Source organism: Ammospiza caudacuta, chromosome 19, assembly GCF_027887145.1.
Source record: "Ammospiza caudacuta isolate bAmmCau1 chromosome 19, bAmmCau1.pri, whole genome shotgun sequence".
NCBI lineage: Eukaryota > Metazoa > Chordata > Aves > Passeriformes > Passerellidae > Ammospiza > Ammospiza caudacuta.
Window position 1 is genome coordinate 8,800,930 of NC_080611.1, and position 27,800 is coordinate 8,828,729.

General features: G+C 46.1%; 1 protein-coding gene across 3 annotated transcripts in view; it reads left to right on the top strand.

Moving 5' to 3' along the window:
* RAB11FIP4 (RAB11 family interacting protein 4) overlaps positions 1 to 27,800 on the top strand; it is a 109,114-nt gene that overhangs the window by 73,617 nt on the left and 7,697 nt on the right. The window contains exons 1-4 of one of the 3 annotated variants that reach the window (XM_058817226.1): positions 10,978 to 11,031; positions 22,016 to 22,239; positions 25,468 to 25,659; positions 27,178 to 27,312. In XM_058817226.1, the coding sequence (XP_058673209.1) occupies positions 22,097 to 22,239; positions 25,468 to 25,659; positions 27,178 to 27,312 (470 nt within the window). In that variant the 5' untranslated portion in view covers positions 10,978 to 11,031; positions 22,016 to 22,096. Of the gene's footprint in view, positions 1 to 10,977; positions 11,032 to 22,015; positions 22,240 to 25,467; positions 25,660 to 27,177; positions 27,313 to 27,800 lie in introns of those variants that run through there. The other 2 variants (XM_058817225.1, XM_058817227.1) reach the window with 2 other exon arrangements.

Genomic DNA, 27,800 nt, shown 5'->3' on the forward strand with positions numbered 1-27,800 from the left:
CATCTGTTAAAGTGTCTGGCTCAGGCAATGTATGTTTAGGGTAAGTTTTTGAAAATTCCTGCCTTGGAAAAGATTTTTTTGCTGACTTTGAAATGTTAACAGCATTTTTCTGAAATTTGATAAAAACGTTTTACTTACTCAGGTTTATAAATCATGATCAAATTCTCACTGTAGCACCACTGTATTGAGCAGTGTCTGAGGAGTATTGAGATCAGAACTGGATATGAGTGATCCAGCCTTACATTGGCATGGTCAGGACTGTAGCCACCCCTTATCAGTACATCAAGGACTTGGATAAAATAGAGAGATCATGCACCAGGTGAGTGATTGATGATGCTGGTTTTGGGTAGCCACTTAAGACAGGATAGCACATGGATCCAAGATTTATGTGCTGGGAAATCTGTAAGGAAAAAGGCCCTTACATTTTCCAGCCTGATACAGGACATCACCGTTGTGGGATATAAATCTAGAAGATATAAACAATTATCTCTGTGTGGGTGCTGGCTCAGTGTGGAAATGAAGGGGCTGAACAATTCCACACTGACCCAGCCCCATGGTGTGACAGAGCCAGAGGGAACCCCTTCATGTGACCCCTCCAGTCCCTTGCAGTGGAGGGACAGGACACCTCCTGCAGCTTTGGCCTGGAGGAGCCTCGTGTGGTGCTAAAGCTGCCATCCCTCGTGTTGTTCCAGGCAGCAAGTGCATTTCAGGGTGAGCACCCCTTATCAGGGCTCCCATGCTAGTGACTGGGTTGTCCTGGTGACTGACAGCTGTGATAATGAGGTTATTGTGAGGAGGCAATCAGTGCACAGAAATGTTTCTATGTCTTATGGTCTGGGATCTTGGGGGTTTTGTGCCCTGAGAGGCTCCAGCTGGCTGGGCCAGAGCAAAGGGCAGAACATGGAATGACTGTACAAGAAAAGTCCCTGTTGCTTTCTCATCTGCATTAGGGGTTAGTTTGTCAAAGTCATTGTAGAGCTGTTTGCTGTAGTATCAAGACAGAGTTTTCTAAGCATTGTTATGTACCTTTGAAGTAAAAATACCTGGGGAGCAAGGCAAGTCCATTATTCCATATAAACTGGTGGTTCACAGATGCTCCATTTCTAGGTAAATCCCCTCTGCTGCTCACTCTCTCAATGCTCACTGAACTCTGTTGACTTAACTCCAGGTTTTTACACAGCTGGCTTATCTCTGTACAGTGCTGTGCCCCTGGGAGCCTCAGATCTGGGTCTTGGCTTAGACCAGAACAAAATGCTGAGGGATCTGACTGGATCTGGCTGGGCAAGGGTGGTGTGGAGGAAGAGGGTGTTATTCTGGTTGCAAGGTTTGATAAAAATTTACCTTTTCTCTTTTATTCTGTGTTTTTGTCTCACTGGAGTTGTGGAAGCTTTTTCCAAAGCACCACTTCCACCATGCAAAAATCTTGTTTCCTTTCTCTCTCCCCACTGAACTTCTGCCTGTTATATATCTGTGAGTTGCAAAAAAGAGCCTCAAACCAGCAATGGCCACAACAGCTCCTGTCTCTCAGGGACAAGATTAAAATCCACCAAAATGAGATGTCATGGAAAGCATTGAGTTGCCATTCTCTGGTGCCACAGAAAATTGACTTCCTGTGTCGTGCTGCAGTGCAGAGCCCATGGAAGTACCTGGATTTCAGTGTGAATGGAGATGGGTGGTGAATAGGAGCCACAAATCACAAGGGTAAAGGAATGTGCTAGGGATGGCCCAGGTTGGAAATTAGATTATTTTGATGTCTGTACTGAGTGAAGGCTAGAATTCATGTTCCAGATGATAAGACTATCCCTATGTAACTTTTAAATTAGAATCTGTACATTTCTTACTGAGATTGGACTGTCCTTGGTAATATCCAACCATGCCTCTGAAATGCTTTGTAGGCAATATTTATAGGAAGTAGTGGGGGTTTTCCATCTGTACCTTAATATTTTAGTTGTTGCTATTTTTTAGCCATATCCAAGAATGAGAATTCTGTTTGTGGATGGAACTGGTGATTGAGCCCATTCCTGACATTCTGCATGATCCAAGATCCTAAACACAACAGTAATCCCGAACCAGGCGTGTATGAATTTGCTGCAGCTGCAACTCGGACTGCAATGACTTTCTGAACATTACTTACTGAAACAGGTTTAGCCCGACAGTCCAGCTCCCTGCTCACACTGGGGCAGCGTCTCTCCTTCAGAGGGAACTGGAAACATCTGGTTCCTCATTTGGTAAAGCAAAGAGCCAAAAGTGAAAGAACAGGGGTGCAGCAGCCAAGTGTCACTGAAGTGCAGAGCCACAGGAGCAGAGCAGTTCGTGTCTCTCCTGTACCCATGGAGACCCCGGGCCTGTAGGGGCTGGGGCTGTGACACTGCTGTCACCACGTGGCCACAGGTGACAGGAGGATGAAGCTCAGCTGGCAGGGAGGGCCCTGCAGGAGTCACAGGTCACAGTGAGACAGCAGAGCCCAGGCAGAGCCACACCATGACCTGGTGGGAATGGTCAAACACTGCAAACAGCTCAGGTCCTGCACTCTGCAACCTTCTCATCCCTCTGACAAACAGCTCTCCACTCTGCCTGGATGGAGAGGCTACAGCTCTCAGTGCCAGGGGCTGAGCCAAGGCCACCTCGTGCCCATGAGTGTTTTTTCCCTGGTGACACTGGTGTCCTGGTGGCACTGGGATAGATGACCAGCTGCTTCAGGAGTCCCATTGCTAGGTGTGTGCTACATGAAGATGGCACTGGATTGATAAGACAGAAAAGATGAATGGTCTCAGATTAAATTTTCCAAACAAATAAACTTTGATCTGCAATGTAATTTAGATTATCTAAATCCGACAAAGTCTGGGGCCTGAGATGCATCAGGATTCTCAACTAAAAAGCATTTCCTTTGGCACAGTTTGGTGTCTTTCAGGCATAGCAAATGAAAAATCTTTTCTTGTAACTTCCATGTCCCTCTTCTCCCCAGGTTTTGTTGTCTTTCCTAACCTTATTCATCTGCTAAAAAACAGGGCTGGAGACAGGAGCTTGTATTGGGCAGACCTGTGAGCACTTGTGAGGCCTTCTGTGAAAGAGCTCATGAGGTGAAGCAGAAACTAATGTCTATATTGCATTAAAAGTCAACATTTTGACAGAGAAGTTTTCTTTTGAGATAGAAAACTGTCCATTTGAGGGCAGAAAAGGAAGGATCAAACATCCTGCAAGCTGTGGTGTATCATCATATGGTGCATGGTCAAGCTATCAGTCTAAACACTGTCTTGGTTTGCAAATCTCCATAAGCACAGATGTGCTTTGGGCACAGTGGGCTCATTGTCCCAAGAAAAATTGAAGGGAGCTCTTGAATGATGTCCTATTATAGAAATGTTGCTGCTAAAAGCAAATTCTCCCAGAGAGTAAGTGCAGATTTTTTCTGTTATTGATTGCCACGGTCTCTGCTTCATTGAGACCACATGGCCCACTTTGTTTTTGTAGCTGTCTTTTATTAAAACTGACAAAGAGGTATCAGCATTTAAAAAGATGAGTCTTGAGAGTCCCCTGGGCGGCATTTTCATGCTGTAAAGTGATACTGGCACATTTGATCCACAGATGCTTTTAACACAGTGATAAAACAAAACCTTTCCTTCCCAGGGTGGTCTTCTACCCTACAAAGCTTTCTGGTTTTTCCATGCTCAATGGGCCAAGAAGTGGAGAGAACCTGCAATTCCTCCTATCTTAAACTGTGCTCTCAGGATCTGGTCCTGTGTTCTAAGCTGCTGAGGACATCCCTATGTGTTTAGTTCTTAAATATACTCTGCTGCTTCATCAAAGGCTCATAATGCATTTTACATTCACATGGGTTATCTGTACTGGTTTTCAATATTCCTGAGAGTGGTCAGAAAGTTTTCATCCTTCCTGGTAACCAACATTTATAGTCCCTAATCCTCTCCTGTTCTTGTACCTGACTTTCTAAGAAGCCAGTCAGAGTTTTATTTGAACACACAAACCTTGTTTGTTTTCATTTTTTTGGCACTATATTTGAAGGTATCTAAAAAAATTTAGATCTGAGACATTTCATACTAGGACCTATCATGAGTGGAAATGTTTGACCTCAATCTGTCTGTGCAGCAGCTCCTGATCTGTAAAATGGGAATACCATCTTCTCTCATTTTGAAGAGACTTTATGAAGATGAATTAATCGTTGCAGAGCACTCAGATGTCAGAGTGATGAACACCACAGAAAAGCTTAGGGGGAAATAAATAGTTCTGTCTACAGAGCAGGCTGTTAGTAGTAGCCATAAATAAGACATGAAGCTGCACTTTGATCAAGAGACTAAAGCAGATATTGAATAGTTGCTGATAAGCCAAGCACCAGCCAGTCAGGGTCCTGAACACGTCCAGACCAGTGGGAAGTGGTGTGTAATTGTGTGATTAAAGAGATGTGGTAATGCAAAGGAGCAATAGGACCAAAGTGAAGTTGCACCCATGAGCTCAGTGCAGGTTTGTTCTTGCTTTTGGATGTTCTGTTCTGCAGCCTTGCTGTGTGCCATGAGAGAAATACTAGCCCCTGGTGAGCATGAATTATTCTTATCCTGGCCAGATGATTCTTTTCCTTTCCTCTGCTAACCAGTTGTGTTACACAGAGAAGGGACTAAAAGCTTAAAAACATGTTGTGAAAAACATGCTCAGAGCTGAAACTCTCAAAAAGTTCTTCTGGCAGCAGCCTGTCTTCTACAGACCATGCAAAGCAAAATCCAGCAGATTCATGTGTGTGAAGGGCTGTCAGAGCCCCCTGCTCCATCTGCAGCCCCAGGCTCACCTGAGCCCTGGCCAGTTGCTTCCTTGGCTAGGAAAAAAGCACTGTAGCCTCCTCTCCCTTCAGCCACAGTGGAGACAGGTGAGTTAATGTGATTCCATCTTTCTGGTGCAATATGGAGCTGCTTGCCTCCACCTTGGTTTAAGCTCTGAGGTGACTGAGGGATGCTCACACTTCCCTTTCCTTTCTATGCTCTTGGCAGCACAGTGAATGTGTCCGTGCCTCACAGAGTCCTCCCAGCCCATTTCTAAAGGACAGGCTATGTATTTTTCACTTGAATTTGCTCATGTAGCCTGTTTTGTTTTGTTTGTTTTTTTTTTTTTTTTTTTATTATTACTGGTCATTTTGACAAAGGTTAAATAGAATAGATTTTGTGTCTGGCATATTTTTGTAATGCTTTTGACAAAGGTGCTTTAATCATGGATTCACAGCTACAATTCTGAGATGCCTTCAGAGCTTGACATGAAAAACCTAATGGTACAGTTGCAGTGATGAGAGGGATGTGTATCCTGAGCTATCATCTGGCCTTTGCACTCACAGCTCTTGACTATTTGTCCTCATGAGGGGTTTTGGAGAGGAACACAGGAAATCCCTCTGAACGCCTCATTAAGCAGCCAAAGTGTAACCTACTGATGGCACAGAGGTTACAAGTAGCTCATCTCTGGAGAGAGCAGAGGGTGAGTCTCCTGAAATGTCCTCATGCTGTAATTGCATGTCCCAGAGCCGGGCCCAAGTTCATTCCAGGCCCAAGGAATGGATGCTCGTGGCCCTCAGCCTGTCCTGCCTTTGGTGCTCTCACCCTGCACAGAGAGGAGCCCCATGCTCAGGCAGAGCTGTTTGATGTGCCTGCCTCTTCCTGGGGGCAGGACACGAGCAAGATCTCTGCTCCGAGGGTCAGGGGAGAGCAGACCCCTGTGGTGTAGGGTCTCAGTTGCTGCTTCCTTAATTACTAAAATAAGCCTCTCTGCAGGCACTTGGGGTTTTGTTTTTTTGGGAGTGGGAGCAGGGGTTGAGCTATGCCTGCTGCACCCAGAGCAGTGTTCCCCTGCAGCTGTAGTTTGGAGCTGACCTCCTTACCCTGTTCAGGGATGAAGGGATGGGGAGGGCAGGGAAGAAACTGCAGAAAGTTCTGGAAAGGCTCTGCCAGCTGTAAATGCAGCCTGTTTCTGCCTCCTCTGCAGTCTTCAGCTCCCCTACTCTGCACTTGTCCTGTGTTCATCCTACCTCAGCCCCCTCCTGACTTCCCCCTAAATCATGGGAACAAGTTGTAGTTGGGAGCAAGTTCATTCTGTCCTCTTTTCCCTACCTCAAATGTGTTTGCCTGTTGTGATTGCAAGGTCTTTGGGGTAGGGACTGTATGCTCCCTCTGTTTTGGCAGAAACTGCCTTAATTAGGGACTGTTCTTGGTTTGTTCTGTCATAATAAAAGGGACTTGTAATAATACTGCAGTAACTCATGCCAGTCTTACTGCATTTCCTTCAAAGGAAGCACTCCAAAATAAGATGAGAGTGGATGAGATGAAGATCAGACCAGCTGTAATTACAAGTCTGAGATATCTCATTTTGGAGCAGAGCAGTTACACACAGTAGTAACTTGGCCAGCTCTTATTGTAGGGGAAAAACCTACACAAAAGGTATTTTTACATAAGTCTCTGTAAAATAGCCACCAATATTCATCAGAGAGAGCATGATTAAAGGCTTTTGAAACATGATTGGAGTTGCCAGTTTTCATGAGATAATTAAGATGCAGGTTTGGTGTATATATATTCTGGTGATCTCATTACCTTCATTATTAATTAGTCTCTGTTCTTCACATTTCAGCTCCAGTTTCTTGTCATTAGGGTGACTCGCCTGTGAGTGATGCCTTAGTGAGATGCAGAGGAAGGATTCTGCCTCTGGAACAGCAGAGGAGGTGCCAGCCTTTGTTCAGAACTGCTCCAGAGGAACTGCAGTGCTTTGTACCAGATCAGCAGGTTTCCCTGCCATCAGCCCTTTCAGTGATGTGCCCTGCTCGGTGTTTCCTGGCCAGGAGCCCCTGGTTTCACCAGGCACTCTGGGAAATCATAGAATCAGGGAATCATAGAATGGTTTGGGGTGGAAGGGACCTTAAATATCATCTCATTCCAGCTCCCTGCCATGCCTCACCACCTGCAAAGGGAAGGGGACAGCAGTAGTTTTGATTTAGGCTCTCAGTGATATATTCAGCAATCTTCTTCTAATCACCAAAATAATGAATACTTTCCTCAGATTTTCTCTGGCCTGCTTCTGCAAGCCCCGTTTTCAGGATGCATAGTGTTGGTTTGGGAGATCTGTGGGATCTGGCTGTGCCAAGCATCCTTTTGCCAATCTCTTTCCTTTCCTGTGGTAATGAGGAAAAATTTACTCTCCATTGACAGCTACTTGTCACTGTGCTCAAACCCTGGCCAGGACTCAGCACAAGTACTTTGCAGGTACCCTTAATACAAGTGGCATATGGAGGGTGGGACTTAGGAAAAAAGATGAAGTAAGGTGGAACCTGAGTGTGAAGGGACGCCCTGGGCGCAGCAGTTATGGCAGAGTGTAGGCATTGAAGGACTTTCCTCAAAAGGCAGCAGGTCTGCTGCTGATGAGGGCACAAATCCTGTGCTCAGGAGGGTCTCAGTGTGCAGAGCCTGCTCGTGACACCACACACAAAGCTTGGAGCGTATTTCAGTGTCTGTGGTCATCTGAGCAGTCACTAACCTGCACAAATTCCTCAGCTGCCTGAAATCATGACAGGAGAATAGGCTCCAGTCTCAGATGGGAGAAATGCATCACGCGAGCTCTCCTTCCGCGGCGCTGACTCAGTTGAGCTGCAGCTGCACCGAGCGGAGGCTGCTGTCCCAGCAGACGTGCAGACACCCTTCCTCTGCAGCCCTGCTGCTCTTAGGCATGGAGCACCTAAAGGCCTGTGTCAGTGCCAAAATTAATCCTCATTCCTTCACGAGAAGCCAGTGATGGTCACCTGCCCAACCTCAGCCATGACAGCGTGCTCTGCTTTTCCCTTTGTAGCAAACAAATCTTAAATCATATTAAACAGAAAATTATCACTTTACCATGAAATGTGTAAAAATAAGGTTTTTGTCTCAATGGAGATCAAAGGAGCTTATAACAATCTCTACTTAATCAGGCTTAGCTTTAATGAAGTAAGAAATGAACCTGCATTATAGCTAGGGTTATTACTTAATAAAGATTTTATACAGTCGCTCCTTAATGAGGAGTGATTGTCTAAAGTCCATACATTATGAGAAATGCATCTATCAATGAGAGATTTGTGCCTTCTCAATTATTACTGTGCAATAAATATCAAAGCCCTGGGTAGCAAACTGAGTAGGGTGTTCAGCAGGTGTACCACACAACTGTGCATATGTTCTTAACATTTCTATTACAATATTCATTTTAACTATTGCTGCTTTATCTGTTTAATGCTTATTTTATGTTTTTCTCATCACAAGCTGTTGAAAGTAGATCTGTGTTGGGTAATGGTTCTGTAATTGTCAGGTTTCATAATGTCCATAGTAGTGCCTGATCTGTGTAATAATACAAACACTTCTGACTTGCATCTTTCAGGAAACAATTACAAAATGTACCATGCAGGTAATAATTTCATGTGTGATTGTTGTTTATTCTGCAGTGAGCCCTTGACGTACAACTCTCTCTCTCAAACTGAATACTGAAAGGAAAAGCAGATTTTAGAAGTGTCCTATTTAAAAAGCAGTGAAGTTGTCTGTCCCTAAATCTGTCTTGCAGAAATTGCTTTGCCCATTCATTCAGATCAATGAATAGGAGGATGCTGGGGAGAGGTTTTGATTCCTGTTGCACTGTTCATGATCAGCTTCTCAGTTCCCCAGGAGAGCCCCTGAACAGGAAGGGTCTGGGGTCGCTGTGCCCCCTCAGGGAGCCCAAGGTCTGCAGGGTCCCCGTGTGCAGGGACCTGCCCGAGTCCCCGTGCCCTGCGAGTCCCAGGGACCTCCTGGCACACGTGGGGACGGCAGTCTGTGCCGCCTGAAGCTGCACTTGGCTTTCATCTGTTGCTGTAACACTTTGTCTCACTAAACCTCAGGCATCCCCTGCCCTTCCAAAACTTCTGTGCTCAGCAGAGATGGAATTCTTTTCATTTTCTTTCAATGAACTGCAAAAAGGGTCAGGTTCAGTGAATTGCTTTAAGCATTGCATATATATATAAGAATTAGGCCTGATTAATTTCTTTCTCTTTTCCTTTTTGAACAGCAGTGTTTTACACTTAGGAGTCACTGGCTGTGATGAAAATGAGGGCAGGTTCAGGGAATACATGGGCCATGAGATGTTACACTGGTAGATGGGTTTGTGTCTGCCTGCTTTGCTCTGTTTTCTGAGAATTTCCTTATCCCTTGCTTCAAGTAACGTTTGGACCTCTCTGGAAAATGTCTTTGGACACAATAAAGTCCAAAATATTTTAGAAGTATAAAGTACTTAAGTGATCTTTCAGTGATTTACACTTACAGCATCTTTGTAACTCCATGTACAAGCACTGTTTCAGAAGTACACCCCAAAGAGCTTTGCCCCTTCTGAAATACCTGGAGGTGACATTAAAGACAGGCTTTGGAATATGGCCAGGTCAAATGGCAGAGTAGTGGCTGGGGATTCTTTTATTTTCCTTTTCTGAGACTTTCAGTGCCATTACAGTTGGGAGGGAGGTGTTTGTTTGCTGGCTGAATCTGCAGGATGGTGTTTCCCTCCATGTGTGACACAGCAGTGACAACTGTGACAGTCAATGAGGACAGGGTTTGGCTCCCAGATAGAAATTTTATGGAAAAATGGTTTTATTGTATTCCCCTTTCTGCCTTGTAGTCTAATGCTGCAAAGCCATGGAATCAGATTTTCTTTATTCTTTTCTCTTTTCTTTTCTTTTCTTTTCTTTTCTTTTCTTTTCTTTTCTTTTCTTTTCTTTTCTTTTCTTTTCTTTTCTTTTCTTTTCTTTTCTTTTCTTTTCTTTTCTTTTCTTTTCTTTTCTTTTCTTTTCTTTTTTCTCTTTATTAGCAGGGACAGCACAGTAAAGAGCTCTTACAAGGTGTTGCGAAATAGGAAAGGAAGTTACACAACTTCCAAGAAGTAAAATGAATATAAAATAACAAAGTCAGTGTGACTGTTCTCAGCCTTTTTGTTTTGCTTCTCATTATCTTGTAACTAAAGGGATTAAAATCAAGGACAAAACAGACATCACTTCCTAACAGGATCTGCTTTGCTTTGAGCACACTGAGGGTGCTTTAGCTGTCCCCATCGCAGGGAGGCCGTACATGTGCTCAGTTGTGACTCTGTTGTAGGAATGGGGGTACATGGGGCAGGTGAGGCTGTCCCCTGTGAACCCTGATGTCCCCAGAGATGGTCCCTGCCTGGGGAGCTGACAGCCCTCAGCGTCTGCTACTGCAACCCCTTCACGTATGAAGTGTCAGAAACCCAAAATCAGTCTGTAAAAATTCTTCTGTTCCACCTCAGATGTGTTCCTGCACACTCACCACCTGCAGGAAGATTGTCAATAACGCTGGGCTGGGGAGGCTCTGTCCACCCTGGCCTTGAACACTTGTGGATGGGGCATCCACAGCTTCTCTGGGCAAGCTGTGCCATTTGCACACACATATAATTATATAAAAACATATAAATTACATATAAATATGTAAATATAGAAATAATAAACATGTAATGACATCAATTTTATTATATATGTTATACAAAGTTATATAATATATCATTATATAATATAGAGAGAATTAATCGGGTTCTAATCGGGTTTTAAGCCACATTTCATTTCTCAGGAACCCTCCGCATCTTCCCCTCTCACCAGCAATTGCGCATAATTTTAATTACAGATCATTTTGAGCAATACCGCATTATTTTTGAGCAAAACCGAGTGACTGCGACTGAACCCAGGAGCGGGGTCGGGCGCGCGTCACTCACACCCACCGGAGCACAGCACCGTCCGTGTGGCGGGGCCCTTCCCGCCGCTGCCCGCCCGCCCACGGCCGGACCCGCGGTGGCGGCGGCGCTCCCGGGTCCCCGAGGCCCGGCCCGGCCCCTCCGCGTCGCCCGGCAACGGCGGGGCGGGGAGGCTCCGAGTGCCGCCCGCCCTCTCTGCGGGCGGGGACGGGGCGTGGGGACGGCGGCGACCTCCCGGCGCCGAGCCAGGTACGGGCAGCCCGGCAGGAGGAGGAGGAGGAGAAGGCGGGAAGCGGCCGTGGCTCCTGCGGGGTGAGGAGGAAGTTTGCGCCGGGGTTCTGGGGGTTTTCCAGCCGCAGCTCCGGCGCGGGCTCTCGCTCTGCCCCTGCGGGGAACCCGCGCCGGGGCTGCGGCGTGAGGGAAGGGGGATCCGTGAGGGAAGGGGGATCCGTGAGGCCGCTCTGCTCCTGTGGGGATCCACAAGCGAGGGGGGAAAGCATCGCTGGGTTTTTTGGTGCGGTATCGGCGTTTTCGTGAAATGCATGAAATTGCAGGTGGAGCGAAACCTGCTGGGGTTTTTTCCTGTTTGCCGAAGGAGGGGATTTTCGCTCCGGAGTTGTGTGTGCTGGAAGGTTGGGCTCGCTATGGAAGTGAGCGGGTCCTGGGGATGTTGCTACACGGGAAAATCTAAAAGCGTCTGTGTCTGTCAGCAGCTGTGTGGGGTGAAATGGGGGTGTAGGGGAAGAGGCAGATGTCTCCCTCATAGCTGAGCCTCTTACAGCTCCCAGCTCTGTAACCTGGAGGTGCCCAAATACCTGGGATTTAAACCTTTAAAAGGGAAAGAGGAGGAAAACCGAGTACTTTTTAAGGATGAATGCAAGCAGGGGGCTTGCTCTGTAATTATTTTCTGTGGCGCTGGCAATGTGCTTGGATTGCCATTACTTATTGTTGAATGTTTTTAATACCCAAATGTGGTTCTGAATGCATTTGCTGGCTCCGGGATGCTAGTGACATAGGCACAAAAATATGATTTGTGGTTGGTGTGTGGCTGTCACGACAGCCTGTGCTGGAGCTACAGATGCTGCCTGTTGTGGCCCTGGTGTGGGACCGGCCGTGCCCTGGTGCGGTGGGTGAGGCGGTTCTGCCCCCCATGGCTGTGTGAGATGTGTTTGGCAGCATTTGAAAGCAGCTCAGAGCAGAGATCTTGTAGATGTGAGCAGTTCCTGGCCTGGAGTTCGTCGTGTCCCTGAAATGGAGAAGGGCAATTGTGCTTTTCTGTTAGGCAGAAGTGACGTGTGGTTAGAGATCCCAGGGCAGGCAGGCGCCCTCATTGCTGGGTGCTGTGCTGATTTTGAGGTGGAATTTTATTGTTGCAGCTTTGGTAGTAGCAATATTTCATTGCTTGTGGCAGATTTTTAAGGTTGGTGGTTTTGGGGCCAGAGAGAATTATTTATTCTCATGGTATTCAGCTGATTTATCTACTGTGGGTAAGGAGGAGGCACAGATGGGAGAAAACTTCTGAAATGGGTTCAGAATAGACTCCCTAAATGTGAACTCAGTGGTACCTGTATCCAGTATATTATATTATTACCTATATACCAGTATAATTTGTGATTATTTTGATCCCTTTTGCTATGTTATAACTACTTCTGTTGAAAATAGTTTTATTCCATTCAAATTGCATGTGAATGGGGGGATTGCTCCGGTGATGGGACTGGATTCCCCTTTCCCAACAAAAGTTATTTTTCTGCCTGTGATCCCTCCAATTTTTGGGGGAGGTGGGGAATGACTTGGTGTCACCACCAAATATGTGCAGTAGTGTGGAATATTCTTACAAGTGGGCACAGAAGGAGGGTGGAATTTCTATTGGCTGTTTGTTTGCCCAAACTGAGGGGAGTGTGAGCTGTACCCTACACAAGATGTGGCAGCCTCCAAGCAGTTTCAAAACCATTTGTAATGGGTTTCTTTTAAGTTTGTTATTTGAAGAATTACTGCACACAGCAGCAAGTCTCCCAGAAGCCACCTGATGTGCAGATGTTTCTCAGCTGTGATTGTCCTGACAGGGCTCTTACCACCAGGGTAGTTGGGGAATCTTTGCCGTGTGCAAAACAAAACACTTCCCATGCCAGAATAGCAGGGGTAATGGAAATGCTTTGCTCCAGTTATTGATTAACCAGTACTGCTACATTTGTCAAGCATAGCTTGATCTTAACTTTTTCTTTAAAATAGTGTCCTAGTGAAACACTTTAAGTTAAACTATTTAATAGTTTATTAATTTTATAAAATTATAAAACGATAATAACTATTAATAAACTATAAATAGTTTATTAATTTTAATAGTTTAGTAATTTATTAAATATTTAATAACTAGGTTATTAAACTAATCATAGGTTGTTTCTGAATTAACCATTATCCAAATATTAATATCTTCAAATGCTCACCATGTTTATGTAGCTGACCCTTAAAATTCTGAAATGCAGTATAATAATGTCACTCCTTTTGTACTTTCTTCAGTCATTTAGGTTGATTACCAAACACAGGACAGGCTCTGTAAGTGCTTCCTGACAGCACAGAGCAGTGCTTTGGGCACTGTGTGGCAGCAATACTGAATACTGCTGGTTAGTAGTAGGGGGTCTCTGCATATGACTCTGCTTTGAATTGTGTTTTCAGTGTGCAGCCTAATCTTATAAAGGATTTCTTCTTGGTTCCCATCTGCTGTGTCTGTGCAGGTTCAAAGGTATCTCCTGCCTGTGTGTATTTACTGTGTAAATAATAAAAAAAAAAAAAAACAGCTTATTGACAAAGCCAGGGTCTATGATCAGTGGGTTCTTAGTTTGTGCTTTACATGTGGGCAGCTCGATGAGGTGTGTGGCAGCCCTTCTGCAATGAAGTGCTTTAACTTCACTGTAGAAACTGAAAAAAAAAGGGGAAATACCCTGTAAAACAAGCACTTTTTCACTGAAAAAAGAGCAGGTATGTGAGAGACTTTGTTTAAAAAGAAATAAAATGTCTTAAAAATAGATAGGGAGACTCTTTTTTTTTTTTTTTTTTTTTTTAATTCAGCACTTGCAATCTTTGCTGGGTAAAGGCTGCAATTCCAGTTATTCCTGCAGCAGAAATGCCTTAACCTGTGGTTTGCCCAGCCACCAGCTGAAGAGCAGCCAAAGTCCGGCAGCTCCTTTCTTCTCCTAATGAGGAGCTCTTCAGAGCTACTTCAGTATTTCTTAAACATGAAGTAAATTACCTTTTAGGCTTGTCTACATTCAGTGACCAATGAGCTCTGGGAAGTGTTTCTGTATAAACTACAGCAAAGCCACATCCTTAATGCTTTCCCTCTGCTTGCCAACATAAACTGCTCCTCATCAGGCATAGCTGGACTTCTTACTGTGGTGGAGAAACTCGAGCTGTTTCTCTACCTCTTGGGGTCTGAAATTGCTCCCATTCCCCGAGCATCCCTCACTGCTGGAGGCTGCAGTGTAATCTAACCCGGCTGGGTGGCAACACAGAAGTATGAGTGTGGGACAAAAATCTTCTTTTTTTTTTTTTTTCATTGTTTTTGTTTAAATGGCTTCATTTCCTTGTGTTTGCTGGAGACCAGACTTGCAGTAGTATAGAAAATAAATGCAAAAATTATAGTTTCCAAATTCCTCGGGGGGAGGGAGTTTGACCAGTGTTCCTGTGAATAATTAGCTTAGACACAAGCAGAACTGTTCCTGCCTGGGACAGCTTCTCCCTGTTCTTCACGCTGTTTGTGCCTAATGGTGCTGTGGAGGTGCCGGGAGGTGCTTCCTCCTCCTCCTCCTCCTCCTCCTCCTCCTCCTCCTCACCCAGGGGCCGGGGCAGCACGAAGGCAGCTCAGGGAGCTCTTGCCCGTGTGCCTGCAGCGCCCGCGGGCAGGTGTGATGCAAGGGGTTTGTTATTTATCGAGGCCCCGCAGGGTGACCTTGAGGCTGCTTAAGGAAAACGCGTTGGGTGTGAGCTCAGCTGTCCCCGAGCAGCCGCCACCACTGGCCAAGAGCATCTTGTAACTTGGAGCTGGTTAACTGGGGGTGTGAGCTGAGCAGCGAGTGCTGAGCTGTGCCTCAGGCATGTGGACATGTTTTTGAAAGCAGCCTCCAGCTCTTTGTCAGCATAGGTGTTCTCTGGTACCATTGCTTCAAAGTAACATCACCTGACCATTCCTGTGACCCTTGGGTCTAAGACTGGTCTGTACTGGGGGGTCTTTGGGGTGCCTTTGACCATGAGCTGCAGCTCTGTGTTTGCTGTGCGAGCAATGCTGTGACATCTGGCCAGGGCACAGTTTTGCCACCAAGCGTTGCTGCCAAAGGAATGGTGAATTGCTGCCCCCGGTGTGCCAGAGCTGCCCTCGTGCCCTGCTGGCAGGTTCAGCAGGGGCTGAGCCACAGAGCCAGGCAGCAAACCCTGCTGAGAGTTTGACATTTTCTGTCCTCCCTCCCTGATACTGCCGCTCTGACTTTAAAAATAGAATGAGATTGTCTCATCTCAAGGCAAAGGCTTCTCAAGAGGGTTCATTATGTCACATGTATTATCTGCTCTGCAGATCTTTTTAGGCAAATATGAGTTGGTTTTTTTTAAGTTGTACACCAGCTTTTATAAACCAATGTCTGCAGCACTCCCACACGCAGCAGGAAGGTGATGCTGAGCTGCCCACAGCTCATTTTACATACAGCTGAGCAGGGTGCCCTGTCCAGGAGGAGGGGTGGCAGGGAGTACCCGCTGTGGGCTGTCCCAGCAGTTCACTCTGTGGGAAGGGCCGTGTTACCTCTCTGAGGAGCTCTGGCAGCTTGCACAGTCACGAGCATTTCACTCTAGAAATGTCACCAGAGACTTTTCAGATAGTTAGATCTCGTTTCTGCTCTTACTGGAGTGGGCAGTGGAAACTTGGAAGTTTCCTGTGTCATGTTTGTGGTGTGTCAGCTTGTTGCCACTTCACACCTTTTCTAGATATGTGAAAGAAAAGGAAACTGTTGCAGTTCAGAAGTAAAAGTGCCTTAGGCAGTGATGGAACAAAGTGCCAAACGATGTGGTGGGTTTAGATCTGAATTCCGGTTGATGTGCTGGCCCCGTCCATGCTGAAGGTAACGCACTCTTGTTCCTAACGCTGCAAATGAGGATGTTTTTTCATCTGCAAAGGGATTCTCCTTGCTTTGATGACCCTCCAGTGATGGCTGATGAGAGTATGATAGTCCAGTAGTGGGGAGCAGCCCAGGGAGTGATGGGACACAACTTCAAAGTAAAAGGAAGAGCTTTTTATTTTTTTTTTTACTTTGTTCAGAGGATCAAATTAGCAGTCCGCTAAAGCCTTTTAATGCTAAAACTTCCAGAGCATAAACAATGACCTGTGAAAAGGAGTGCTTGGTTCTGGACCCTGCATATGATGAAGTCTGGCATGTCCATTATGGCCAATTAAAGTGACAGCAGAGTGTAAACACTCCTGACTCCTTCTCCTGGCTGCACATGGCCTTTCTCCTCTGCTTGGAAGAGGCACGATGTCACTTTGAACTTCCCAGCCAGGGCACAGAGCAGCCTTTCAGAACCTCTGTGCCCCCTCCTCGGGTGGTTCAGCAGGAGCAGCCCAGAAGCTGAAGCTTGGTCTTCCAGTCAGAACCTGCTGTCCTTGAATTGCACAATTGTAGGAGACACAGAGGTTATCCTGCAGGGGAGGGAGGCTGGCAGTGCACTGCAGCACGGGCCTGCCCTCTCTCTGGGGACTCTTCACTGCCTTTCCAGGATGCTGTCCAGCACTCAGTCCAAGATCTGGATTTTAGCAATAATCTTGCCCCTAGAAGTTCCTTCCAATACTCACCACAATGTGTTAAGCTTTGCCTTAAACAGATCTTCAAATATTAGATTTGAGTAAGTAAACAATCACAGGAAGCTGTTGTGTTGACCAAACTAACTTTTGGCCCTGAATAACTTCATATTTGAACAGCTTAGTAGGATATTGGTGCTCTGCACGCTGATCTTGAACTCGGAGAGATTTTATATTCCCAGTTATATGGGGAGACTGGGTGTTCTTCCGTGTTCTGCAGCAGGAGATGGAAGTGGTTTGTGTGACTTCCTCCCTCCCCATCAGCCTACCTGTGAGCAGCCTGCCCTCCCCTGTGCACAGGCACAGCAACCTGGGTGACAGAGAGCCAGATGTGCGTGAGAGCCAGATGTGGGCAGGAGGGAGCCAGCCGTGGGTGAGAGCTCACTCACGTCATGGACACGGAGACACACGGGTGGCCTCACTTAGTGCTCCTACATTTTCCTCTTCTGTCTCTCCAGTTCCCATCAGATCAAAGGGTAGATCAGCACCTCCCCACCTCTGCCTGACAACTGAAAAGGAAAGGAAACACGCTGGGGAAAACCTGTGCTTTAAAAAGTGTAGCCCTCTTGGTGTAAATATGCAAATGTTTGTAGAGGAGTGGCTGTTTCTACAACACATTAGGGAGAAATGCTTCACACCCTTCTTTGTCAGTCAGTAATTAAGAGAATACTTGCCTTCCAATGCAGTGGCTGCTTAAATAAAGATGAGAGAGCATGGATTTTCTCTTATGATGGAGTGCAACAGTAAGTAACTTTCATCTGAAACCAAGCTTGGCACACCTCCACATGGCACCTCTTCCAGTTGTGGTGAGGTGACTTTTCCTGTGCTTTTGTTGGGAAGAAAGTGGCTGGGGAAGGTGCAGGGGCTCAGGCTTGTATCCCACAGCAGATTCAGCCTGTCAGAGGCATGATCCTGGTGAAGGAGGGCCATGGCCCAGCTGCATGTGGCATTTCTTGTTTCTGGTCGTGTGTGATGGGTGCAGCTCTTCCTAATCAGATTGCAGAGTGGTGGGATACTTGGATCCTCTTTTCTTCCCTGTCTCCTCTGGCATACTGTGAGGCTGTCTAAATGTCAGGGGTGCTGGTGATTTGGCTGTGATGGGAGTGAATTTTAACGAGGCTTGCTCTTCAGCATGAATGTATTGATGTAGGCATGTCATGTAGCCTGTCTGTCAGCCAAGTTTCTAGCTTTCAGCTGCTTTGTATGCCTATTTTGGAGATTGCTTCCAACCTGGGAAAGCCCAGTCAGGTCACTGCAGGGCAAAGCAGAGCTGTATTCCCATACCCACCTAATGCTGACACTGCTTTCCTGCCCCACGAGGATCAGAAGGAATCCATGGGAATCGCTGTCTTCTGGCTCCTGCTTCTGTTTGGGGTGGCTCTTGCAAAGGCAGGCTGGGCTTACTCATCTGCCTTCAATGCAGCCACACAAAGCCTCTTTCGAGGAAGGGAATTCATTAGTTTCTGTGAAGTGGCCTGGGATCTGTGGGCAGCAGGTGCTCCTATAGAGCAAACTGTTGCTGAATATTCAACAGTTGCCATACAAGCCGTCTGGCCGGCTGCCTGTGAAGCACTTGGAGTTATCCTGAGCATCCGATTGGATAAAGTGCAAACCACTTAGGGCTTTAAAGATACCCGCAGCTATGTTGTCTTGGTGGTATTTTAACTTTCGGGGTTGGGTTTTCTTTTTATGAGAATCTTCCAAGATCATAAGCAGCAGCTTTAGTCTTTTGACTCAGCCAACAAAGAAGGGAGCTGCCTAGGAGAATGACAGCCGGTGATTCATATTCAAGTCGTCAGAACCTCATTCTCTTGGCTGGTTTCTGCTAATGACATGTGCACTGGAAACAAATGACTCAGGCTAGAAGTGTCTATTCATCTTTAAACTTCTTAAACTCTCCTTAATCTCAAGTTAGCTCTCTTGAGGCTACCTGAATAACACTTGTTCTTGCCATCCTCTAATTTGGTACATGAAATACTGTAGATATCTAAACTATGAAGGAATAATCTGAGAGGCTAATGTGTGCAATCAGCCCTTTTTTTCACTTTAATTTCCTTAGGTGTGGTTTGTTAGCAGCTTGTGCTAGATGTCATCATTGGAAGTATAGTTCTGTGAGAAACCATGATCACTGAACAATTACAGCTTCAAATAACTCACAGCTTTGCTCAGTAAGGTGTGGATGCCTGTATTTGTTTACCAGCAACATGGCCTGATTCTGTTGTCTTGTAATAGCTTACTTAAACCTGTGTAAGTTGTTTTAAAGATGCTTTAAAGCTCAGTGGTACAGCCTGTGGTTTTGCCCACAGGGAGCAGACTGGAGCACGGTGGGCTGATCCTGGCTGCTGTGCATCGCCTGGAATTGTGATAGCACCCATTGGAGGTGGACCTTGAGCACCTAAAAGAGAGAACTGACAGCTACTGGAGCTGAGCCCTGCTCCTGGCAGGGTCATTTGTGGTGCTGCTGGCTTTGGAAGGGCTGAGGTCTTCAGTGAGTGATTTTGCTGCCAGGTGCTCAGGGAGCAGCTGAGATGTGCTTCCTAAACATCCACTTTGTTTGCATCGGGCACTGGGGTCGGGCCAGGTTTGTGAAGAGAGGCCGTGGTAACCTGGGATGTGGCATCCACTCTCCCTCTGAGGAAGGAGCTGGGCTGGGCCTGTTCTCCATTTATCCAGTCCCCATCAGTCCCTGAGCTCCCTCTGCTCGAGGGTGGGGTCAGCAGAAGGGAGGACCTGCCTCAGAAGGGGTTCCATGTCTGGCAGTGAGGATTTCAGAGGCTGTAAGGCAGGTGTCGAGGCTTATGATGGACCATCGCCTCCAAAAACTCATTTATTTTATTCTTCCTTTTTTTTTTCTCTTATATATACGTATACATACATATATATAATTTTGTTTTCCTTTCCCAGGAGGCTTTAAAGTGCAGGAATAGAGGAATTACACTTTGGAAAAGAATCCCTGGCACTGAGCAGGCTGGGGACAGTGAGTGTGTGCTGTAGGTGTAGATCAGCTCTCCCATACAGGTAAAGCTGTGAAGATTGCCAGAATGGGCCAGAGAGGAGAAGTGAGCCCTCAGCCCATAGAGATGACTGCACGTTTAATTGCTAATGGACTCTTCAGAGAGCACCTCAGCTGCTATTATTAGAACAAGCAAATGTGTGGTGTTACCTACAGGGAGCAAAAAGGGAGTCTTTGTGGTCTTCTTGACCTTTACTTTCTTGTGTTAATTTGTTTAATACCGGGGAGATTTTCCTGCTGTAAAAACTTGCTTAAGCAGAGACTTCTCCAAGATCTCTGAAAATGACATGCTTATTGGGAGCTTCAGGGATCCACTGTGTACTGTTTGCCCCTCTCTTTCCCTCCTGGATCAGACTTTTAACAGCTGGTGCAATTCCATAATTGCAGTCAGGCTTTATTGCATTAAACTTACTAAGAAAATAATGTCTGTGCCTGTGGGGCTCAGCGTGGGGGAGGAAACTTTGGGAAAATGTAAGATAAATAAACCCTTCTGAGTACTTCTGAAACATTGTACTTGCTCTTTGCAATCTTTACTTTTTCAACACCTACTAAAAGGACTTACTGCTTGTGCTGTTTGGAGCTCCCAAGGTAATTTGCAAAGAGCAGCAGTGGCGTTGTCCCTGCTGGCTTTGGGAGGGGGCAGGTCAGGTGTGCTGGAGAACCCGGGGCTAAGGCAGGGCAGGTTCCAGGGCTGGTGTCTGACCTGGCAGACCCAGACTGGCTGGGGATGAGGGGCTGGGGCTCAGAGCTGTAAATCTGATTGCATGAGGAGTGTGGCTTCAATGAGTACTGCATGGTATAGACCAGGATAAATCTTTGGGACACCTCCGAAGCAATACCTCAGGAAAGTTTCAGGCACAATAAAGCTGACACAGAAAAGTGGGAGAAGGCTTTTTGAATAGTGCCAGGTGTTTCACTGACATTGCTTGTTAGTCTGGAAGGCTTGTTGAAAGCTCAGCTAGAAAAGCACCCAGGTGTCTGTTCTGAGTGTGTACCTGGAGTTTCAAACACAGCAGGCAGTGCTGTCCTTTTCTCTGCTGGGGTATTCATTAGTTAATGAGATTTGAGCAGGTGGGGTTGTTTGGAATTTCTTCAGCCTCCATATGCTAGGAGATTTCAGAGTTATATAAATTAGTATTTCAGGAAAAAGGTGGATGGTAAGACCTACATTTCTAACAGGAGTTTCTGCAAATCTTGAAAAGCTGCAGCTGCTGCCTGACTCTTTTCCTATTGAAGTAGAAAAGACAATTGGTGTCATCAGCACAGAGCATCACTGTTCTGCAAAAGTGGATTTGAGCCTCCTTGGCTCCAGCAGAAGAGTGTCCAGAGGCTGAGGGGGTGGGCTTGGAGCTGAGTGGTGCCACTGGGCCAGTGTCAAACGTGCTCACCAGCAGGGCAGGGAGTGCTGGTGGTAGTGCCAGTGCCTTGGGATTCCTGGGTGGGAGGACAGTTGTGCCTAAACACGAGGTACATCCATGAATGAAATGCTCCATTCCTTGTGCCAATGAACTCAGCTCTGAAAGCTTCCCTTGCTAGCAGTAGCTCAATGGTCAGGCTGCCTGTGGAGCTTCCAGATGAGCTTTGGAGTAGAGCTCTGAGTCAGGACTTGCTCTGCAGCTCTGAGTTATTTGTGTCAAAGCTGAATTGTGTGGCTGCTTATCAAAGGATAGAGTAAAATCTTAGCCTTTATTTTTTCAATTAAGAATTTTTATTTGTGCCTCAGGGACAAGCAAATAGAACCCAGCTTGTCTTGGCTATTCTTAGTATTTGTGGGGCAGGAAGGGGAGGGAGAGGGCAAACAGCAAGAGCAAGGAGCTGCAGTAATGAGAATGATGTCTTATTTTAGTTGATGCTTAATCAAGACATGTGGCTCCAGGAAGCAGGATGAGATGATTTTGCCCTTTTTTTCCTGCTCTCATATATCTTTGATTATCACCAGACTTACCCTAAACAATTTAATGCCTGCCAATTCTTTTTTCATCTTACAAATTTTTGTCCATCCTCAAAGACAGGGTAAACTGTTGGGCTTATCTGATTTGCTTTTGTTTAATCTGTAATATAAATCAGAGGACTAACTCTTGGTGACTAATATATTACCATCTCTCAAAAGATGCCTAACTTTGTTATAAAACTTTGAGGATATTTATTGCTTCAAGAACATTTTATTACATGTTATTTAATGTAGTGAATTAGGGTAAAATTGACTGGGTGTTGTGTCCTTCTCTCCTGTGAAGTCAGAGGCAGTACCTGAGCCCCTCTGGAAGGTACAGGCTACTTTATTGGCTTGCAGGAGCTGGCTTTGTAAAGCAGGTCAGCTTTTTGTGTCATGGCTTTTATTCAGTGTCGCTCTCGCCTACCAGGGCATCAGAGAGTGCCTTGTTGCTTCTCCTGTGTGTGCTGCACTGCCTTCAGGGTTGATCTGCACTGACTCCCCATTTTCCTTGTGCCAGGGCACTGAAATCCAGGACGGTGCCTACCTGGACAGCGAGAGCACGTACAGCGAGCCGGAGCTGTTTGCTGATGAGGAGGGGATGACTCTGGCGCAGCAGGAGGTGCACCATGAGTCTGACATGGACAGCGCCATCGAGAGCGCCCAGAGCTCCGAGGCCTCGGACGTGTGTCGCGGCGAGGACAAGGACAGCGTGCTCGGTGGCCTCTTCCTGCCCGGGGACAAGTGAGTGGTGCCAGGGAGCAAGGAGCCTCCGTGTGGCTAATCCCTCCTGGGGGAGGCTGAGGATGCCTGATGGATTTACAAACTTAACATCCATTTACAACATAAGGGGGATGGAGGTCCAGGTCCTCTAAGTGGCTTTGTCTCAGTCCTGGCTCCTTCTGGCACGTTCTGTGAGCACTCACAGGACTTGCATGTTGTGTGTTGAAGTGAAAGCATTGGGTCTCTCCAGAACAAATCACTGCAATAACATCCCCAAAAACAGAGATTCTTCTCTGCTGCCATAAGCTTTATATGCTGGAATTAAAACAATACTTCTTCCTGCAAAGCAGTTCAGTATGGGGAATACTGCTGCAGTCTTTTGTACATCTACTTGTGTGCCTGGTGTTGTGGCCTCTGCTGATTTGCTTTGCAATTTCGTGTAGCGAGTTAATTCTTTGTGTTTCTAATTTTCCATAACCTTTCTTGTGCAACAGTAAATTGTGTTTAACACGGGGTGTCCTGGCCTGTGTGTGTGTTGCCATAGTTTGCTGTTAACACCAGTGTCTCTGTAACCCTAACTTGACTCTTCCCAGGTGTGCACCTGGGAGTGCTGGTTGAAGATGGTTGTGGGGGAAAAGACCCTAATTTGGCTTAATCCTGCTTTGAACTGAATTAATGCAGTCACTACCAGACAGAGCTCAGCTGGGCTTGCTTTGTAAGCCTCTGCCTTGTCTTCCCTATTTTTGGCCTGTCATCTTGATTTGTGCCTCTTGAGCTTTGTTTGTTGCTAAGGCAGCCTTTCTTCTCTCTCCTGGGCCTCCTCGGGTGCTCCCTGTGCTGCCTCATTCCTGCCCTCCTCCTGAATTTCTCAGCTAGCTGAGTTTTGGCTTCTCCCATCTGCCCAAGCAACCTCAGAGACTTTATCAAGATAATTACAGTTTCCATCAGCTCTTTATCAAGCTTGTCTCCTCTGCTTGCCATTCCCAGTTCTCCAAAGCCCCATCTTTGTGGTGACTGGCTTTTTCCCATGCTGTATTTGAAATGTTTTTCTTCCCAGCTGTGCCAGTCAGGCTCTTGTGAAGGGGGTGGGCCAGGCATTGTGCCTCCTGTACCCTCCTTCTAGGCCAGGCAGGAGCTACCAAGAGCTGCTGTGCTCTGATAGACCTTGATTTATCCTCTGAGACCTCCTCAGCTTTGGTAAATCTGTTGGGGAGAAAAAAGCATGAGAAGCTTCATGCTTTTGTGTTAAAAGAGGCAATAGAGCTATTTACTTTGGGCAGTAGAGAGATTTACTTTGCTGCTTGCTGAAGGAGCAGGTGGGTAGTTATCAGGTGTATCAGGCCTCTGAAATCTTGCTCTGAAGAACAGGAGATTACCTTTGAAAACAAACCAAAAAAGCACAAAACACTTGAAAGTTCCCTTCAGAAAGTGTTAGAATGAGGAAAATCTGTCACTATTAGCCAGCTCCTTTGCAAATGACTGTGTAATTCCTAGGCCTCTGATCTTGGTGGGAGTGTTACAAGGAGCTTCTTCCCAAACTCACTTGGTGTAACTGCAGTTGAGATGCAAGCAGCAGTAGGATTGTAGGATCTCCCAAAAACTTACCACCACACAGTCTGTCTGTGGCACACTTTATGAATAAATGTTAGTGTGATATGTTGAGCTTCTCACTAATCCCTCAGCCAAGGAGCCTTGTTAGATAAGTTCCATCTATTTCTTGTATGAGTATTCCTATCTTTATCCTTCAGTAGTGTGCCTGGCTTGACTTGCCCTAATTTCTGTTAATGTGAGTTAGATAAATGAGTTGCAGGTTATAAATGGATCTCATCAAAACAGGGGAAACAAAAGAGCATACATCTGAAATGTTGGCAGGCTTCCTCTTCTACTAATTGCTTTTGGAGGGAAGGGATATGCAAATGATGCTTGCAGCATCCACCAAAGGAACACTGGTGCATCTCTTGTTTACAGCTCACAAGTGGAGTATTAGAGGAAGAGGACTCTCCCTGTAGAGAGGTTGAGAGGCTTAAGGTAGACTCAGAAGAAATTTTGGAGGAAATATTGTTGAGCTGCTGGAGAATAATGTCAGCTGAGAGTTGCTGTCCCAGGGCTCAACTGATGGAGCTGGAGATACAAGCACTGTGCACTGAAGCAGAGGGAGAGAAAATCTTAACCTGATCTGCATAAAGTGCCAACAAATTTCATTGGTGCTTGGTCTGTACTGCAGAGAGGGAACAGTTGGGCTGTGCCAAGGCCTCACAATTGAAGCATCTATTTCAGGTCTTCCAGGTGTATTTTCTGTAGGGAGAAGTTTGTTTTTAAGAACTTTTTTGTGAATTTACTGGCTTGTCTGTTTGACTGCCTCACCAAGGTGGGAGCTGAGTAAACCTGTGTAAAACACCTGCATTCTGCAGGTGCACTGCACAGGGCAGTCTGGAGTCTGGGCAGGTGAACCCTGTGCACCCTCTGCAGCCACCTTGCTCTGTTTTATTAGATTTGATGTGCTCAAAACTGCTCTGCCAGCTGCTTTCCTGTGGTGCCTGACTCTGCTGATCTGTTTACCTATGTGCCCTCTTTCTCTGAAGTCACAGGGTCCTGCCACTCCCTGCCCATTTAACATCATTTCAGGTACTTTTCTGGTAGTTAGACAGCCTTTTCTTGTGGTCCATATATCCTCTGCAGGACAGAATTTGTCCTGATGGAAGGAGGGGAGGAACCCAGCCTCCATGAGTCACATCAGAAGCTTTAGTGACTCTGGTAAGGGGTGAACAGAGGTTTCTTTCTGACCACACAGAGGAGAGTGGCTGGAATTCCTGGGGTGTGGGAGAGGGTGTGTCTGGATTACTGGGAAACTCTCTGTGGAATAGAGTGACAGCTTCTGTCTTATACATGTTCCTCTCACTATCCCATGCATTTCAGAGCTGTCTGCATGGTTCCTGCATTCAGAGCAGAAATCCCCATGTGGTCTTCACATGGAAATGGTGGCTGAGGATCATCAAAGTGTGCTCTTTAAAGCAAAATGGTTTGTGCTGATCCAAACTTGTCACACAGGTACCTTGTTCATAGATTCTCATGCTCTTGTCTCTCAAGGCACTGTGTCAGCTGCACATCAGGTACATTGAGCACTTCAGGGCTTTAGCACAAAGGTGGGTTGCAGCCTCAAAGAGGGGACAGCCTGTGAAGGTGGAGGTTCCATATGAGGTGAGGCGCTATCAAAGTCGGCCTTCGAGATGTTTTGACCTCTTGTTTCAGGTCAAGTCCTCACAACCCTTCTGCAGCATCTGACCTCTCTACTTATTCCACCGCCTCCCTGATCAGTAATGAAGAGCAGTTTGAAGACTATGGGGAAGGAGATGATGTGGATTTTACTCCCAGTAGCCCATGTCCTGATGATGAGACCAGAACCAACGCCTACTCTGACCTTGGCTCATCTGTCTCTTCCAGGTTGCTCCTTATTCATTAACAAACAATTTTTCATTTTTATTCTTCTCTGACCATAGCAGAGTTTACACTGGTTAGGTAGACTCACCTTAAAAGCAGAATATTATGAGTTCATTTCTTGCCTTTTAATTGACAGACTGCATGTAATAATAAGAGCTATAGCAAATATGTTGTTTCTGATAACCTCTGTTGGGTTCTGTTGAAATAACTGGGCTATTTCACTTGTAGAGATTTCTTTCTATTGCAGACAATAATTCCACAGTTCAGGGCTAGTACTGGAAGGGATTTGCTGCAAAGGAAACCAACTTCACATTAGGTACCCACCCTGGTATAGTGAAGACTTACAAGAGAGCTGTTTCTGTTTAGCATTCTGATACTACAAATCCTTAGCACTAATCTGTGAGGGGAACTGCTGCAATATGTTCAGGGGGTTATTTGAAACAAGCATCCTACTGACTTGGAATGTCTTGGGAAACATAAGCAAGGAGCTGCTGTCTGTTAGGAGCTACAAATCCACAGCAGTGCCCTTGCCTCCTGCATGTATCCTTAGTCTCTGCAGCTCTTACCTCTTGTGGCCAAGGCAGGTCCAGACTGTACAGTCCTTCCCCCAGGCAAGGAATGGGTGAGCAGGGTTGGGAAGAGTTGAGCAGGAAGATTCTCTAGGATTTGTCTGCTTGGATCAATAGCACACAGAGGTCTTGTCTTCATTGCTGACACAGGACAAGCTCACTGCATACTTCTGTTCTGCATGCAGCCCCCCCATGCTCCCTGTGTTTGCAGCATTTCTGCAATCCTGCCTGGCCACGTCTCTCATGCATGCAGAGCCAGACCCCTCCCCACTGCCCCTTCATGGTGATGGCTCATGTCTTCCATCCCCTCTTTCCTCAGGTTTATGCAGCACTTTCCATTCTCATTCCTGGGGCTCAGTGCACATCATGCCATGATTGCTGTCTTTTATTTGAGTTTATTTTTTCTTTATCATGCCAAGAGGTACTGTTATCTCCTCTATAGACCTGGGTCCACTTCTCCCTTCCTCCTCATTCCAGGGTTCCTATCATCCTACCATCTGAGGGGGTTCATGTGACTTCCTACCAGACCACTCTTTTCTTTATATTCCTGCCTTTCTCTTGGAGAGAAGTCTCTTCAGGTTGCATGCCAGGCTCTAGTGGGAAGATGGGCAAGATGATAGGGGGACATTGCTGAGGTTGAATATACTCATGTAGCTGCCTTTGCTATGTGCATCACAGTGGACCACATGTATGTTTTGCTGTTCTTTTGGTCACCCAAACTGATTCTTTCCACTGCCACCCAGAAATATCCACATCCTCTGGAAGGCCTCAGCTCAGACAGGTAGACTTGCCCTAAGAGTAGCACAGGCCATCATCAGCTCTGACATAGATGAGCTGTGGTTAGAGATGGTTCTTCAAGTCCCTCATCTGTGATTCTGACATACAGTCACGAGGAAAACCTGTTGTGGGTTGGTTACTACAGCCAGTAACATCTCTCCTTTCCTGCAAACAGTGCTGGCCAAACCCCCCGAAAAATGAGGCATGTTTATAACAGCGAGTTACTGGATGTTTACTGCTCACAGTGCTGCAAAAAGATAAATCTCCTCAACGATTTGGAAGCCAGGCTGAAAAACTTGAAAGCAAACAGGTAAGCAGCCTATTGCACTGCTTTTTGCAATGCCCCCTTGACATGGGACTGGCTAATAGCAGGAGGAGAGGGAGAGCAAGCCTCTCCCTTCTGTATCCCATTCCTTCTTACACATGTTGTTCTTACAAAACAGTAAGAAATTTAGACTTGGATATGTAGCCCAAACCAAAATGCTGTTCTTCATCAGCTCTTAAATATTTTTTCTGATTTAAGGTGCAGATATCATTGCTAAACTCAAATATTTTAACCAATGAGCTCTTTGATTGCAGAGTGAGAGTGATATTTCAAGGAATTTTTCCCAGGAAGTGGGATCTGCTGTGCTGCTTAGTGCAGATCTACAGTTAGCTCCTGCTTTCTCCAGGTGGGAAGGAGGGATCTCCAGATCCTTGGCTAATGCACATAACATTACATACACCTCTCCTAAAGCTACTGGTCAGCAGAGGTACTTGGCTTCTCTGGGATTTTTTTAATGATGTCAACAATACTTG